Below are 17,755 nucleotides of genomic sequence, written 5' to 3'. Positions count from 1 at the left end.
CTATTGAAAATACGTTGCGTTAAGATAGGTTATACACCTCCAAAGTCCAATCACAAAATAATCATGCTAATTGCCGTGCATTTGGAATGTGCACCGAGTGTTATACATCTTGTTTCTAGAGAATTTTGACCCCAAATAAATAACCCTCAACCTGCTGGTTTCATTCCCTTTCATGTGAATGGGAATCACACCATTTTACTTCCCATTTCATTTCTCACAAACAAATAAAACCAAACTAAACCTAAAGAAAAAATAAATCAGAAATTACATTCAAAATATTTGCACTCCCTACATTTAACACGAGTTCAAATTTTACATTGTAAACAAGTAAAACTTTATCCTAAAGGTTCAATTTGGAAAGAATATAAATATAAATATAAATATAAATATAAATATAAATATATACAGAAAATATAAAATAATAAAAATATAAGACTTTGCATTCTACATATTTTTATTTGTATTCCTTCCAAACTAAGCCTAAACTTTAAACCTGTAATATTTTCTTTTGTCATTTGAATGCAACACAGCACAAGGAGTGAGTAATATATCGTCACATGGTCCAGAGAATTAGGGTTTCTATTGGAGTAATAAATTCGCCACCAGTACGCATACTTTTCTGCTGCAAGTAAATATGTAGGCATTTGATCCTTCAATAACGAGACCAGCGTGCAAACGCTACCTATACGCGGAATGGGATGATATAATGAGCTTTTTCCTTAGAGAGGAGGTTGCATTTTACGCGGAGCGCATTTTATCTTCTCCACGACGCCAACGGCTGCTAGCGTGCGCAGGTTAGCGAACAGCGCCCCCACAAACCCCCAAAGAAAGAAAAGTCTGGTGCGCTTCCAGTTCCAGCCTGGGTTCGACGGAGAACGGATCAAGGTGTCCCCTATTTGGTAAATCTCTCTCTCTCTCTCTCTCCTCAAAATCTTCAACGGCCGATCACTGCTGACGTCCTAGAGACGCTTCCCTCCTTCCACTTTCTCCCTTTGTTTTTGGTGCTTTTTTTTTTCCTTCTCTATCTCTAATTTCCCCTTGTTATTTTCCCTTTATATTTTGATTTTCAGTTTCTGTTACTTATTTTCTTACACGCAGAGACAAATTATATTGTAGGCTTTTCTCCGCATCTGTTATTCGATGGCTGCTCCACCTGCTAGGGCCCGAGCCGATTACGATTACCTGATAAAGCTTCTCCTGATCGGCGACAGCGGTAAGCGTTCTGTTCTCTGAATTTGTCTTACTCTATGATTTCTTTGAAACTGATTTTCTTCCAATTTGTCCAGATCGTGATTTAGATCCGAAATTCAAATCTCTTCTGGTATTGATGGCGAGAGGTCTATATCCCTGTTTTAGTTTCATACTAGTATGCTTATTCGGATGGGGGAAGGGGGGGGGTTAAGATTAGCGATGTTCGGTTTGGTCGACCGTCTTTGGCTTTTACAGATCTTATGTTTTGGTTGGGGATTCGGACCCTAGTTTCGCAGTATATTATGTCTTCTGATTTTGAGCACACGATCTACTCTGCGTCTGGCTAATTCATATATGGAGAGGCGTTGGTTCAATAGTCAACACCATTCTCCATCGGGGATGCATCTTTTGGCCTGTTTACTGGGTTTATTCGAACTCTCATTTCTTCCTTCTAGACAGATATGGACACATGACAAACTCTGATTTAATTGGTTGTGCATACTTAGTCTCATTAGAGATGCGGTCTTTCTAGTCCTAGTTTACTTCCTACGGTTTTTCATTAAGTATTCAAATACCTTAAGGAATCACCATGGCTGTAAAATTTAATCCTGGACCAGTTTGTAAGAGCTATAAGAGATAAGACGATCTCTTCCTTTAAGTATTGCAATACTTCTTTATTTTGCTGGCTACTAAAAAAGATTTCTTCCTTCAAGTATTGACGCTATCCATTCCCTTCATTGTTGGACGTCCTTTTCTCATTGCTTCCGAACTGATTTCTACTTTTATCTTTTAATGAAGAAAATCTAATCTCAACAACACCTTTATACAATTCCAATTCTGGCTCTTGGGTTACTTTCCTGTATTTTTGTTGCTTTCAAGTGCCTGATGATGGGTGATCAAAGCAATGTTTTTTAGTATGACTCTTGATTTCCTCCTTTTTTCTCTGTAGTTTATGACTTGATTCATCTCACCCTCCTTGCCTAACAAGGGTGTATTTAACAAAACAATAAGTTCTCATGATATTTGTGTTTTATGCTAAGGTATGTTGTCTAGATCATATTTTTGACATGGTTATCAGCCATTATGATTTCTCCCGCTGTATCATTCCTATCTTGTGTTCAAGAGTGATGCTGCCAGATGAGAGAACAACTTCAAATTTATTTAATATCTTTATTCAACATGAACCTTTCCTTTGAAGCCTCTATCAGTTTTTTTTTGGGGGAAATGGTAACATTTCATATTTCATTGCAAGGCAGCCATGGAGTTCAGATCCCTCAGAATCCATCTAAACAAGCAACTTAAGGAAGGTTAAATGTCCTGGGTCTCATTCAGAAAGTGAGAAAATCCCAAAGGGCCCAAAAACTTAGTGGAAGCCTAGCCAATAGCATTCCTAGAATCACCTTCTATAACAACAGGCCTGGCTGAAATAGACTTAGCAATCCTCAGGCCAACCAGCAAGGCTCTGACTTAAGCTTCAGAGGCATCTACAGGTCCACTAAAGGCCCAGACCACCCTGCCCTCAGAAGTGAGGATTAGGCTACCAATGCCAGCTGCCCCTAGAAGACATTGGCCTGATTTCTGCTGTCATCAATCCTCAAAATAAAATCAGTAGCTGGCGTAGGATTGGGGGAAGGATTGAAGCTAGGGTCAGCTGGAGATAAAGACAAGATATCAATGAGATTCCTATTCAAGTCTCCATAGGAAGCATGCACTGCACTAGCTTACCATATCTTGATAGGTCTTCAAGATACCAACTTCTAGAAAAGCCTAGAGTTGTATTTGGAAGACCCAACTTAAATAAAGGGTGCCTAGAAAATGGGCCCAAATGAGTCTAGAAACAGAGCAGTGTGGGAATAGGTTGTCTGCTGTTTACTGCTCAACATTGAATAGAGGACAAGTGGTGGAATTGACAAGTATGCTTCTTCTCCTCAGCTTATCTTGTGAGATGCTTAACCCAAGGTTGCTGTCTGAACCAAGAATGCCACTTTTGAAGGTACCTTTCGTGCCCAAACTACTTTGTAAGGGAAAGAATAGCCTTCCAATTCTGGGCTGATATGCTGCATCATAGGTTTTACTAAAAATGAATGTTTACTGTCCCACTTCTAGATTCCCTAGATTCCTTTAGTGACAATAGGCTGGTACTACTGGATCTGCAGCATTAGATTCTCCATCCCATCAATTTCCCAATTGAAAAGGAGTGTGAGGGTTTAGGGAGTGCAACAAAAAGGAGAGCAGCTAAGGAACTTCTAAGAAAGGAAAAGCCTCATATTCTTTTGATTTAGGAGTCCAAAATTCAAGAGATGGATAAGAAGCTTTTGGGGTGAAAGAGAAACCAATTGGAGTTTTACTTTGTCAGTTGTCTTGGGATGCTTCAGGGGGAATAGCATGGAAGGAAGATGTAGTTCATTGTACTGAAGAGTTGATGGGGAACTTTACTATGCCGATTAAATTGAAAAATGGTCAGGATGGGTTTGATTGGGTTTTAACAAATGTTTATGGACCTAATTCTTGTAGGGAAAGAAACTTGATGCAGGAAGAGTTAGTAGATGTAAGGGATCTATGGGAGGGACCTTGGTGGGTATGTTGGAGGTGACTTCAATGTATTAAGATTTGCAGAAGAAATGAATAATGCAAGACAGAGAATAACAAAATTCAATGCTTTTATTGATTCCTTTGATTTGAGAGATATTCCCCTAGGACAATCAAGGTTCACTTGGTCTAATCTTCAAGCAAATCCTATTTGTTCCAACCTGGACAGATTCTTGTTTTTTGTTGATTGGGAAGAGCATTGGAATGGATTGTTAGGGGAAATTTGCCCAGAGTCACATGACTCACATCTACTCACTGGCCGATCTATGTTTTTAGCAAGAAGTTGTTGGTCCTATTCCTTTCAGCTTTGAAAATGTGTAGCTTACACTCCCTGACTTTAAATAAAAAGTGAAGGAGTGGTGGAGTGAACAACAACAATGTCCCAAATGGGAGGGGTAGAAATTTATGAAATTACAAAAGTTGAAGGCATAAATAAAAGAGTGGCACAAGTTGCATTTTGGAAGATTGGAGGAGAAGAAGGCTAATCTGATCTTGCAAATTGAGGAGATTGATAGAAAGAAATTAGAAGGTTCTCCGGGAGAGGAAGACATAGGTTTAAGGTTGAATTTGAAAAAGGAACTTGAGAATACTTTGCTAAGGGAGGAAATAAGTTGGAAACAGAAGTTGAGGGAGAAATGGATTAAGGAGGGAGATGGTAGTACTAGGTACTTCCATGCAATTGCCAATGGTAGAAGAAGGAAAAACCTTATCTCTTCCTTAAAAATTGATGGCATGGAAATCACAGATCAAGCAGAGATAGCTAAGGCCTTTGTGGACACTTTTAAATCAATTTATTTGAAGCCACTTAATGAACAATGGCCAGTTGAAGGGTTGAATTGGGAATCAATTGAAGCTTCACAAACCCTACTTTTGGAAGAAAGGTTTGAGGAAGAGGAAATCAAGAAAGCAATTTTTGCTATGGATAACACATCGGGTCCAAATGGATTTACAATGGCCTTTTATCAATATTGTTGGGAGGTCATCAAGTTGGGTTTGCTTACACTTAGTGTTCAAATAGTTCCACATGGGGTATAATTAATCCATGAGTGAACTCCAACTTTATTACCCTGGTGCCTAAAAAGTCTAATGCTAGATATTCGAAGGATTTCAGAATTATTAGCTTGGTTACTAGCATTTATAAAATAATTGTTAAGGTGTTGTCTCTTAGGATTAAGAAAATTCTTCCCAGCATTGTCTCTCCAAAGTGCCTTGATTCGGGATAGACAAATTGTGGATCAAATTCTTATTGCAAATGAATGTGTTAAGGCTCAAAAAAGATCTAAGAAAAACGAAGTGGCAATTAAGTTGGCCTCGAAGAAAGCTTATGCTCTTGTAGATTGGGAGTTCTTAATTGACATCACTAGAAATTGTGGATTTGGAGAATTGTGGTGTAAGTGGATCAAAGGTTGCTTGCAAAACAAGGGACTGCTAAGGGGAATATGTTTTCGGCTGTGTTGTAATACAATGTTTGTGGTTAAAACTTCCTCTACTTGGGATTGATAGTTGTATTTTGAAAATTCACTAATGAAGTTATTGTTTCCAATAAAAAAGGTTGCTTGCAAACAAGCCACTTTTTAGTGATTGTTAATGGATTGGTGGTTGATTTTTTCGAGACGTATAGAGGTCTAAGACAAGAAGACCCCCTTTCCCCCTTTCCTCTTCACTTTGGTGGCAAAGGTTTTGAGTAGATTGATCTCTAGGGCTAGTTAATTGCAATTTCTTAATGGTTGGGTGGTGGGGAGAGATAGAGTGGTGGTCACCCATCTTCAGTTTGCAGATGACATTTTGATTTTTTTTTTTTTTTGGTGATGGGGTTGAAAATCTGAAATTGGTTGTGAGTCTCTTTGAAAGAATATCTAATTTAAAAGTTAATTGGGGCAAGAGTGTGATGGTTGGTATAAATGTTGAAGAAGAGGAGTTAAACTCATTGGCTAAGAGTTTGGGGTGTGAGAGAGGGGAGTGACCTTTAAAATATTTAGGATTACCTTTAGGCGGCAAGCTGAGGTCTATTAGCTTTTGGAATTCGATCTTGGAGAGTTGAGAAAAGATTAGATGGATGGAAAAATAAACTATATTTCTTTAGGGGGGAGAATCACTTTGATAGAACCCACTTTGGCTATCTCCCTGTTTGTTTCATGTCTATTTTTAGGATGGCTCAAACGGTTGTGAAGATAGTAGAGAAATTAATCAGGGACTTTTTTTTTTTTAAATTTTTGAGAAGAGGTAAAGTATGAATTCACTAAAACCAAAAAAGGACTCATGTACAACCAGTGGTTTACAATGGGGAGTAGAGAAAAAAAAGGATCATTTGGTTAGATGGGAGAAGGTAGTCAAAAGGAAAGAAGAGTGTGGGTTGGTATAGGAAACATTAGCAATATAAACCTTGCTCTTTTAATTAAGTGGTTGTGGTACTTCACTTTAGAGAATGAAAGGTTGTGGCACAAAGTGGTTTCAAGTGTTCATGGGCTGTCAAGGAATGGATGGGATGCTATTATTTTGCAAAGGGATAGTCAAGCAACACTGTGGAAAGTAGTGCATGGTATCCTCAATTTCTTGAGTATATTAGGTATGATCTAGCTTCTGGTAATAGGATTAGATTATGGGAAGATGTGTCGGTCGGGGAGCTTCCCTTGAAAGATGTGTTCCCTTCATTGTATGTTCTCTCAAGCCTTAAAGAGAAAGCTGTGTTTGATTTCATTGGGTCTCCCTCCTCTTTTGGGGTGGGATGGAGTTTGCTTGTTGAACATATTGGATAACCTGGTATTTGATGTTTTTATGGGTGATATATGGATGTGGTCCCTTAGTCTGTTAGGTTTGTTTATTTGTAAATATACCTTGTGATTGCCTCTTCGTCCTTTTTCTCTCCTTCGAAAGAAGTATGGAGTGCCCCCATCCCCCCAAAAGTTGGTGCTTTCTATTGGGAAGTGTATCATAGATGCATCAACACGAGTGATCTGTTGCAAAATAAAAGACCAAATTAATCTTTGTCTCCCAATTGGTGCATTTTGTGTAAGTTGAATGGTGAAATTGCTTACCACTTATTAATCTCCTGTCCTTTTGTTTGTTGTATTTGGGAATGGTCTTGCTCTTTAGCCTGTTTTTTCTTAGAGGAACAAAGAAAAGAGGTAGAATATTGTGGAAGTGTGCAAGGGCAGCATAGTGTGGATAGTTTGGGAGGAGAGGAACTTAAGAAACTTTGAGGATAAGGAAAGAAATAAGGGGAATTTATTGAGACTGTTACGGTAAGAGTAGCACAATAGGTGAAGACTTTGAAACTGTTTTCAGAATCGGATATTTCAGTGGAAGACTTTTTTAGAAATTGGAGGTCGATGGCTCTTTCCTCCTCTAGGAAACAAAAACTCCTTGAGGTTGGTCTCCCCCAAATGATGGGTGGATGAAACTTAATTTTTATGGAAGCAGTGTGGGCAATCTAGGTCCATCTAGAATTGGAGAAGTGATACAAGATGGAGGTGGGAATAGTTGTGGTCTGTTTTTGGGACCAATTGATCAGGGTGATTCAGTAAGAGCGGAATTCATGGCTGCTATTTATTGGCATGCAAAAAGTGAAGGAAATGGGAATCACAAGGCTGATTGTAGAAGGAGACTCAAAGATAATCATTGGTTGGTTGAAAAGTGGATAAGGGGTTTTATGGCAATTTAGGTTGCGTTTGGCAGCGCTGAACTGAGCTCTGAATGCCATTTTTTTTGCTTTTTGGTGCTTCAAGGTCGTTCTGTAGCATCTCTGAACTGATCATCTGAACATTGAAAGCTGCTCCAAACTCTTCAGACCTTGAGCTAGCTCCGAGCGCATTTGGAGGTAGCAGACAAAAATGGTTTTCCATCCATGCCCTTAATTTCCATCTGATCCTTCTTTCTCTCTCTTCGTCTCTCTTAAACCAGTGACTGGCAACCAAAGTTGCAAATTTAGACTAAAGAAAATGGGCTTCAATCAGAGATGACTGGTGGCCAGCGACTAGCAATCAAAATCATAGACTAGACTGAAGACAATGAGCTTTCACCATAGATGACTGGCAACCAGGGACTGCAACCAAAATCACAAATTAGACTAAAGATGATGGGCTTCCATTGCAGATGACCAGCGATTCTGATAGTGGTCAAGAAAGATAAGGAGAGAGCAAAGGGTTTTTTGTTCGAACTAGAGAAAATCCCCTTTGCACAAGCTGTACGGGACTTTGACCTTTTTTAATCATCTCTGTTTTGAAGCTTCTCCTTTTTTTCTTCCACATCCTTAATAGCTCTTGAGTTTCTTCTGTTTTGTTTCTCTATCTAAAATTTGGTTCCCAAGTTGAGGAATTGGAATTAAGGTTGCTGTGCAACTTGTTTGCATTGGTCAGTCCATCATTCCTCACTCCCCTTCCTCTTGTCAAATGCTCGCCTCTGCACTGGTATCTCCGTTGAAAAGATGTAGCAAAAATGACTGAACTATTGTCTACTGAAATTTTCCTCGAGGCGACCAGTTGTCTCTATTCTGAACGTCATCGATAAGGTTCTTGAGGTCAAGTTCTTGCGAGTACACAAAAACCAGAGGCCAAATGTTAAAGAGAGCTGCCAACGCCAATTCAGATGTATCATTTTCTAACGAAGAAATCGCCTAGCACATTCAGGAATTAGCGCTTAAGTTCCTTTCAAATGAAGAAAACGAAATTATAAACTATAAAGATATAGAATCAGATGAAGCCGACAATTCCAGAGATGAAGAAAGAGGAAGCAACAACAGTTGCTTCAATGAAGATTTATCCACAGCTCTGTCTTGCACCTTCTGCTCTCTCAAGAGCCTCTCACAATTTTCAAATTTCACTTGTGTAGAATCTTACAGACGGTGGCTCTCTAACAACCTGCTCTGTTTCAACCTCTCTGTCACCAACCTTAGCATTGTAAACACCTTTCTTGGTACTTGACCAGCGATCAAATCTGTTGTCTTGGCTGAGGACAACCTTAGCATCAAAGTCTAGTGACCAAATGTATCATCTTGTGGTTGAAGACAACCTTAGTGTCAATGTCTAAGCACCTCTGTTTCAAGTGTTGAGAGGTTGAAGACAACCTCTTATTTAATTAATATCATTTTACAATATTTTATAAAATACTATAATATTTATTCAATTAATATTTTTGTATTAATATTAATTTATAATATTAATATTTGAAGACAAATATTATTTTATAATATTTTCTTTAATATTATAATATTTTAATGATTTTCTTGTATTGCTATTTAAGTAATAATGTGATGGTAACTTTGCAAAATGTACATTTTTCAGATATTAGAACATTCAGATTACTGAACAACTATACCATATTCAGATACCTGTAAAAGCAGAAAAACAAATTTTGCACAGAATATTTTCAGAGTTTCTTTTGCTTTTCAGATTTCTGACTTCATATTTACTGAACGCCACCTTAGAAATGAGTTCAGGCAGTTCAAGATGTTGTCAAGACCGATGCACATTCATGTAGGATAGATTAGAAGGTGCGCTAATGGTTTGGCGGATGGATTAGCTAAGCAAAGAGTACATCTAACAACCTCTTGTTGGCAGATGGATTAGCTAAGCAAAGAGTACATAGATATCATTTGTATTGGGTTCAATGTTAATAGGGTTGTGGAATGTTGGTTCTAAAGGGTTTTAGTTCTAACAACCTCTTGTTGTAATCCCTTTATTAAGCCTTGATAAAATTCTATGTTGCTAATAAAAAAAAAACCCAATCGAAAGGGTTCATCTTGAAAACAGGAGCCCAAACTTTAATAGGGCCTTCAGCAGAGAACATTTCTGCAACTGTGGTGTCTTTATTAATAGGAGAGTTAAAGAGGCTGGGGTATGTTCATCTAAGGATCTGTTACCACACCAAATATCCAACCAACCTGAGTGCCATCACTCAATTTGTTGACAATGCTTTTCAAGGAAATGAGCATGGATCTTACTTGGTTGTCAATTGTTAATAAGAAAATCTCTCTAGATTTACTTGGTTGTTGGGTATCAATGCAAAATCTTGTCTGTTTTAGATTTTTGTAATTGGGTGAGACCATAGTTGATTTTGTTGCGGATTGTTGGAATGCCATACTATAGGTATTTTAAGTTGAGGATTGCAAGCTTTATACAAGTCCTGTGAATATGGAGGTTATTGATTTTGTGTCTATTATATGTGGCTTTTTTGATTGTTGTCTACTATATGTGGCTTGCCCTATTATTTGGAAAACTTATGGGTGTTGCTTTTGATCTGAAAAGCTTATGGGAAACTTAGGGGTGCTGCTTTTGCCCACCTATTTCTTATTGTTCTTGCCTTTGCTGGCTAGTGTAGTGAAGAAATTGCTAGGTCTGTCAATGGGTTGAGTCCATCTGACAGAACTGAACTAACTGAATCGATTATGTTGGTTCTGGTTCTGTGGTTTTGTCCCAGTTAATAATTGGGTCAGGACTGGTTCTTTCTGTTTCATGCCGACTCAGACCTGAAGCAATTATATAGTTTTTTTGAGAAAAGGTAAAGCAATTATATAGTTAATAATATATGAAGGCCTTCTGGTTTTCTTGTAATTTTTATTATATTCTATGTCCAAACTCCAAAATGGTAAACTTTATAGATTGTATATAAGATAATTTTTAAGGTTATATTGTTAAAATAAAGTTTAAATTGTTATTATCATTGGAAATTATAGGTGTCATGTATAATTGGGTCTAGTCGGGTCAGACTCTGTTGTCCCGATTAATAAATGGGATGGTTCTGGGTCTGTCATATGGAGCTGATTAATAATCAACTTGGGACTGATTTATCAAAAAGAAAAAAAAATCAGTTTGGGACTGGTACGGCCTGTCCCAAACCAGACCCTACCCATTGACAGCTCTAGATATTGGAAAAATAAAAATGAAGGGCCTTCTATAAAGGGGGTGAAGAGCTTAAATTACATTTGGTAGATTGGAAGAAAATTTGTAGTCCAAAGAACACATGAGGTTTGCGTGTGAAATGATTGGAGACGTTGAACATAGATGATAGCTCTTTTAAGCAAATGATTTTGGCATTTTAATGAGTAGTGGGATACCTTATGGAGGCAAGTTATTGCTTCCAAATATGACATAAGGAATTTGGATTGGGGCCAAATTGGGTTACATTGTCTTGTTTGTTTGTGGTATCGAAGGGGATTGAGAAGTCTTATGGCGATTTCATAAAAGGCATCAGCTACAAAATTACTAATGGTCCCTCTATAAAAAGGAGCCTGTTTTGAGGTTTCTTTCTCCCCCTATTCTCCCATTGTCTCTTAATTGGGATTTTGGGTTCCGTAGAGGGTTGAGGGATGAGAAATCGGTTTCTGCCTTTGAGCTCTTACTTTTACTTGATTCTATTTGTTTGGACCCTCCTAAACTAGATAGAAGAATTTGGTCTTTGACCTCGAGTGGCTCCTTCTCTTGTTCTTCCTTCTTTAAGTCCCTATGCTTTATTCCTTCCCCTTTGTTGTTCCCAATTAAAGAAGTCTGGTCAAGGCCAATTCCACCTAAAATTGATGGTTTTTGTTGGGAAGTGTATTATGGTAAAATTAATACTGTGGACAATGTACAAAAAAGGGGACCTTATTTATGCTTGTCCCCCAATTGGTGCATTTTATGTAAAGTGCAGAATGAGGACTTTTATCAACTATTCATTTCTTGCTCTTTTACAATAAATATTTGGAATTGGGTTGTTATGCTATTTGGGTATAGGTGGAACCTGCCTCCTGAAGTAAATCTACTTTTTGATCCGTCTTTTTTTGGTTGGCAAACAAAGAGGGAAAGTAATGTGGAAATGTATTAGGGCAGCCCTCTTATGGACCATTTGGGAGGAAAGAAATGCCAAAATTTTCTAGGAGAAGGAGAGAAGTCATTATTGAAATAAAGGATTGTATACTTACCAGGGCAATCCTTTGGCTAAAAACTACAGATCTCTTTGGTGATTACTCTAGTGATGACCTTCGAAGGAGTTGGGCAGCAGTGGCCTTCACATCATCCAAGAAAAATAGAACACAAGCAAGTTGGTTACCCCAGTGGACCATCGGGTATAGGAGGGATCTTGAGGAATAAGGAGGCAACATTCTGTCCTTATTCTTAGGTCCAGTGGGTTATGGAGACTCTACAAGGGCTGAGATATTAGCTGTGGTACAAGGACTACAGATTTCCAACCAACTTGGAGCGACTAATGTGATAGTTGAAGGAGACTCTAAGGTGATAGTGGGATGGATGTTGGACCCAGAAACTGTTGTTTGGGGATATATGGACATCATCAAAAAAGTCAAATGGCTTACGAGAACCATGTCAGTTAGCTTTCAGTGGGTTAGTAGATCGACAAATGCTTTGGCAGATTCTTTAGCTAAACAAGGGGCTTCAAGGGATTCTCTGTTTTTGGCTATTTGGAACCACCTTTAAGGGGAGGAAACACCTCATTCCTCCTCTTAGGGTGCTTTATGCTTGTACTGTTTCTATCTCTATTTAATAAAATACCACTCGTTCATAAAAAAAATAAGTTGGGTGATGATTGGCCACTTGTGGAGGCTTCTATTCATTGCAGCTCATAATAGGGAAGCACTTGTAAATGGATGTTATAATGAATAAAAAATTGTAGTCATATGGAACCCTCGCCTCATAAGAAATCTCAATGACTGGGAAGCAGGGTCATGGCAGAACTACTGCAAAAAATTCAGAGTGATACCATGTGTGGCTCAATAAGATAGGAGGGTGTGAAGTGGGATCATTTAGGTTCTCTGGAAAGTAATGTCTGTGTTATGCTCTGTGAGGGCTGAAACTGTAATTCATCTTTTCCTACATTATCACTTTACCAGACTTATATGGGCTTGAGTCTTTAGGCTCTTTTGGGTGGAAAAAGTGCTTTCTTTCATTGTTGGCGTCTAAAAGGCTTAAGCAATAGAAGAATAGCAAGCTGGAAGATGATGTCCTTTGCTGACCGATCAGAAAAAAAGACGACAACTTTTGCTATCCTTTGGTGCATTTGGGCTGAATAAAATGCGAACATCCTTGAGACTTTAGGCTCTTTTGGGTGGAAAAAATGCTTTCTTTCATTGTTGGCGTCTAAAAGACTTGAAGGAATAGAGGAAAAGCAATGTGGAATATGATGTCTTTTGCTAACCGATCAGAAAAAAAAGACGATAACTTTTGCTATCCTTTGGTGCATTTGGGCTGAACAAAATGCATACATCTTTGAGAACAAATTCAGCATGGATAAGGGGGCACCTTGTCTTCATGGATGTATTTGTCATTTAGAGGAGTCCCACAGTTTGTATTTTGATCTGAACATTTTATTTCTGATACACTGGCGCATAATCCTTGGTGTACATGGGTTCTGAGGTAATCACATGTTCTTATATTAAATACAATGCTTTACCATTCAATAAAAAACAGAAATCCTTTTGCATCCATAATTCATAGATTTGCATTTATCTGGTCTTTTTTTTTTCCCTTTCATTTCACATGTGATATACTTTGTATCATAGGGGATGGTGTGTCAAGGGAAAAAATTGAAGGGATAGAGTTCAACTTGTTTGAATCTTGTAGTTCTGAGGAAAATCTCTTATACTGGTATTTTCTATCTTTTTTTAATTAATTTAATGTAGGATGGGTATTATATCGATCATCCCATTGAGGGGGATGGTTCATTGAACTCAGGGATTGAAGGTTGCTTCTTCTGCTTGCTTGTCCAGCTGGGGATTTGATTTAGGTCCCAGAATTTAAGATGTGCCTAAAACTCGCATCTGTAGATAGGCTTGATTTCTCAGCAAAACACAAGTAACAAAGCCCCATATTTTGTTTCTTCCACCTTAACAGCAGAGCTAGGTGCAGTAGTGCAGATACAGATCTAGATGTGAAATTTTCCCAATCTTTGATTGAGAAAAACTAATATTATTACTTGATGAATACCCATCACTCCTAATAAATTGGAGGTAGGCAACATGAAGCACCTAACAGCTGACAAAAAACAAAATCAGATACTGGGACCTTAAATTACAATTGTTGCCCCTGGACCTGGAGCTTCCTGTTTCACTCCCGTCCATGTTAGACTATCCACCAAGCTATTAGCAAACCATGGTGTCTAGCAGCTGAATGAGCAAATCAGATTGACTGCCAATACCGTAACTCGTAATTGGTGTTGTAGACAGGTCCTTGAGCCTTTGATTTAAAACCAACTAATCACCACCTGGCAATCAAATTCCACTAACATATCTATTCACTCCTTTTCTGCTTTAAGTCTCAGTCCATTCAACATAGCTAAAAGTTCAGTTCTTAGTTTCCGGTCTCTTCTGTTCCTGATGATTCCAATCCAATTCATAACCCCTTGATTGAACTAAAGGGCTGTGTTTATAGCCTGATTTGATGGGGGTGGGAGTGGGGTTCTTTTAGATGGCCTGAGAGGTAATCTTGGTTCTCTTAGGCATAAGGTTTTATATCTTTTATGTTTTTTCAGGTCTTTATTCTGATGTCAAGGCTTTTGCTTATGATTAGGTGTATGATGGACAAGCTATGGAAATCTTGTCATTAATTCTGGCTGCTTGGTTTTTCTCATTCTCTCCTATTAAGCAGAATGTCTGTGTTGTTTAGGAATTCTGAAGCAGTTCGCATTTCGTGTTTCAAAAGTCTTAGCTCTCACTCTAAACAAGCAGTTCATAACTTGTTTAGGAAATTCATTGTTTATGTAACAAGCTCAAGAGACGTTTTTTTTTTTTAATGTTTAGTCTGAGCTCTTAGTCTAAAAGGCTTAAGAGTCTTAGGGGTTGATTTATAATTAATGGCTGAATTGACTATCTGAATAACATAGTGCTTTGCATCATTGTCATTTATTTTGTATACTTATGAGGGGTCCTGGAGGTCTTTCTTACTAGTTATAATTTCTGTGTAATGTAAAATATCATTTCTTTGGTTTCAATTAATTCTTACATAGTTACATATGGACCTTCAGTACTTATGTTTTCCTTGTTGCATTATTCCTTTACAGGTGTGGGTAAGAGTTGCCTTCTATTGCGTTTCTCGGATGGGTCTTTCACCACCAGTTTCATTACTACCATTGGGTATGTGCTCTCTAACCTTTATTTTGTTGGTATTGGGCTGTTCAATAAACTATAAGAGTCCTTTTCAGAAATTAACTTCTGATTCCAAGATCATGGTTTCTTCTGCAGTATCGATTTTAAAATAAGAACCATTGAACTTGATGGTAAACGAATCAAGCTGCAAATCTGGGATACAGCTGGTCAAGAGCGGTTCCGAACAATTACTACAGGTAGATATATATGTGAATGAAACTTGGTCCCTTTGTTTTTGTTTTTTATTTTTTATTTATTATTATTTTTTTTGGGGGGGGGGTCTTAACCTCATCTTCACAAAATAATCCCAAGTTTGATATCAGTCCATCGAGATATTTGGTCTAAGATACGTTTTCCATTTGGCTCATGGCCTTATTCCATGCTTAATTCTTATGCAATATACTTGGTGTTTGTGAGAGAGAGTGATTTTGGGAGACCAGGTGCTAATGTCCTTGTACTGATTTACTTCCCAGTAATTTAGTTCTCATTGTCTCCTTGGATATTTTGCAGCTTACTACCGTGGTGCCATGGGTATTTTGCTGGTTTATGATGTTACCGACGAGTCGTCATTCAACAGTAACTGCCTCTTCTTTCTTATCTTTTGAAGCTGGAATAGATAGATCTATTATTTTACAAGCAATAGGATTTTGAAATTTCCATCCGCCTAAAGGAAGAATCAGCCATCTACTTCATTGGCTCTCGAGTTGAATATTCTTCCCTGACCTATTTTTTGCACAAATAGTACTTGGAGGATGTTGCTTTGCTATTAAAGGTGGAATTTAGCTAATTTTCATTTTCTTTTCTTGTTTTCACTAAATCTGGTTCATCGTCATGTTCAAAGATATCAGGAACTGGATCCGCAACATTGAACAACATGCTTCTGATAATGTCAATAAAATACTGGTGGGAAACAAGGCTGACATGGATGAAAGCAAAAGGGTAACATTCTGCTAAATTTGTCCATCCCATAGAAATTTGTGCCTTCTAGTATTTTGTGGGGTGACTGGGGTCTATGATACCTGTACATGGATGCAGTATTGTGCTAGATGCTTCAACTTTAGTGCATATTTCTTATCCAACACCTTGTGCAGCCTTGTTCTTGCCTTGTCCAGGTATCATAGGGTGGGACCATAAGCTCTTGCTTGCTGTGCAAGTTCCTGCTTTTGAGTAGAGCTGTTGAGTTGCTTGTTGGGTCCCTGTATCCTGTCTAAAACACGAGGACAGGCTGTTATTGCTGTTATTTTCCCCTTTCTTTCAGTTATTTAAAAATAATAATAATTTATAATCAGCTTTCTTTCATCATCATCATCATCATCTTTCAATAATGAGTTGAATTAAAAGAAAAGAAACCATTGATTTTCTTTTTCTTAGGCTGTTCCTACCTCTAAGGGCCAAGCACTTGCTGATGAGTATGGCATCAAGTTCTTTGAGACTGTAAGTAGAACTTGGTTACTGATATTTGATTCTCTACGCCAGAATAGATGGTCCTTTCTCTGTAAATCCTAAAATATACTTTATGTTCTGTAGAGTGCAAAAACGAATTTAAATGTGGAGCAGGTTTTCTTTTCCATAGCAAGGGATATCAAGCAGAGGCTTGCAGAGTCTGACTCCAGGGCTGAGGTATAAGATTTATAAGATAAATTTGTATCATTTTATCTGCCTTTCTCCCCTCGAAATCTTCCGGGCAAAAACTGGTGTAGAGGGCATTCAATTGCCATGCTTCACAGGTCAACCATTCGGTGATCTGTGTCCTTGAAATTGATGCAGCACTATTACATGCTTTGCTTTGGGTTTATGAACTCCTATTGGTCTAGTTTTCATTGTAAACCTTTTTGACTTCTACGTGACATTTCTTTTGTTTTGAATGGATGCAGCCCCAGACAATAAGGATTAACCAACAGGATCAGGCTGCTGGGTCTGGCCAAACTGCCCAAAAATCAACTTGCTGCGGTTCTTAAAATGATGATGTGATGGCAAGCGAGGAGGGTGAGAGGGGGGGCTGGTCCAGGCGGTGAAAATATTGTTGAAAAATCTAATTGTTTTATATATGGAGGATGTTTGTATTTTTCTCCTTATCATTCTTTCACCTACTACTTGTTTTTAGTGTGCGAAAGGTAGTTTTTCACTTATTGGAGGAATTGATTAATGACAGACGGTCATTTTTTCCTTCTTTTCTTTTTGGTCTGGGATAGAAGAACCCTGATATTGTTCCTGTCCTTAATGTAGAAAGATGAATAGATGCAGCTTTCAATTTCCTTGTTTAATCGTTCCTTTTGCCCTTTATTTTGTGGCCGGTGGCCCAACTTTCACTTGTCCTCTTTGGTTTGACAAATTTGAAATTGTACTTTCATTATATGGAGCAGAGCTGCAGAAGTGGTTGTGTTGAACTTGAACCTTTTACTCTTGATTAAACATACAAAGTTCAAATCAACTTTGTTAGCAGATAAGTATTAATTTTATATAGGAATGAGCGTATTTATACGAATATTATTCAATAAAGATTAAATGGGTATTTGGAACAAATGTTTGGATCGGATTTAAATTGTGACAAATAGATACCATTTGCACTCCAATATACAGAAGTACAGAACTCAATGACAATCCTTCATGCCGTGTTTGGTTTGAAAGTAAAAGAAAGGAAACAAACATCTTAATTAATTTCCCTTGACCTTACTTTTCTTTCAGACCAAACACATCCTCAACTATGATTTAATATGCCGATATTATTTTAAACTATTGTTTTTGGCTGTGCTGACATGTGGCGTAGGCGGAATGGCTCATCCCAGATGTATTATTGGCTATGGGGGTGCAAATTGGTTCCATGCAAAATTCTTCATCCTTGCCCAAGTTGCATTCCCTAATTTTCTATGTTCCATTTTTTCTTCTACTATACTACATTGGATTTTC

At 37.9% G+C, this 17,755-nt stretch overlaps 1 protein-coding gene across 3 annotated transcripts; it reads left to right on the top strand.

The window, feature by feature from the left end:
- Window positions 1-620: 620 nt before the first annotated feature.
- LOC104599292 (ras-related protein RABE1c-like) lies at window positions 621-17,201 on the top strand. Of its 3 annotated transcripts, none has more exons than XM_010261772.3 (9): window positions 621-899; window positions 1,117-1,213; window positions 14,764-14,836; window positions 14,945-15,045; window positions 15,359-15,424; window positions 15,690-15,787; window positions 16,220-16,282; window positions 16,376-16,468; window positions 16,723-17,201. In XM_010261772.3, the coding sequence occupies exons 2-9, from the start codon at window positions 1,141-1,143 to the stop codon at window positions 16,804-16,806; spliced, it is 651 nt and encodes a 216-aa protein (XP_010260074.1). In that variant the 5' UTR covers window positions 621-899; window positions 1,117-1,140; the 3' UTR covers window positions 16,807-17,201. The 3 variants fall into 3 exon arrangements, with proteins under 3 accessions (XP_010260074.1, XP_010260075.1, XP_010260076.1); XM_010261773.3 differs by having other exon boundaries at window positions 734-899; window positions 1,099-1,213; XM_010261774.3 differs by having other exon boundaries at window positions 870-1,001.
- Window positions 17,202-17,755: the final 554 nt, after the last annotated feature.

This window comes from Nelumbo nucifera, chromosome 2 (genome assembly GCF_055504915.1).
Source record: "Nelumbo nucifera cultivar China Antique chromosome 2, China Antique-T2T, whole genome shotgun sequence".
NCBI classification, from domain to species: domain Eukaryota; kingdom Viridiplantae; phylum Streptophyta; class Magnoliopsida; order Proteales; family Nelumbonaceae; genus Nelumbo; species Nelumbo nucifera.
This window is presented reverse-complemented; position numbering and strand designations above follow the sequence as displayed.

Excerpts from the sequence above, each read along its gene's own strand:
- LOC104599292 (XM_010261772.3), top strand. The coding sequence starts at position 1,141 with ATGGCTGCTCCACCTGCTAGGGCCCGAGCCGATTACGATTACCTGATA. Across the intron at positions 14,837-14,944 it reads AGTTTCATTACTACCATTGG|TATCGATTTTAAAATAAGAA; the intron begins GTATGTGCTCTC and ends TTTCTTCTGCAG. Across the intron at positions 16,283-16,375 it reads GCATCAAGTTCTTTGAGACT|AGTGCAAAAACGAATTTAAA; the intron begins GTAAGTAGAACT and ends TATGTTCTGTAG.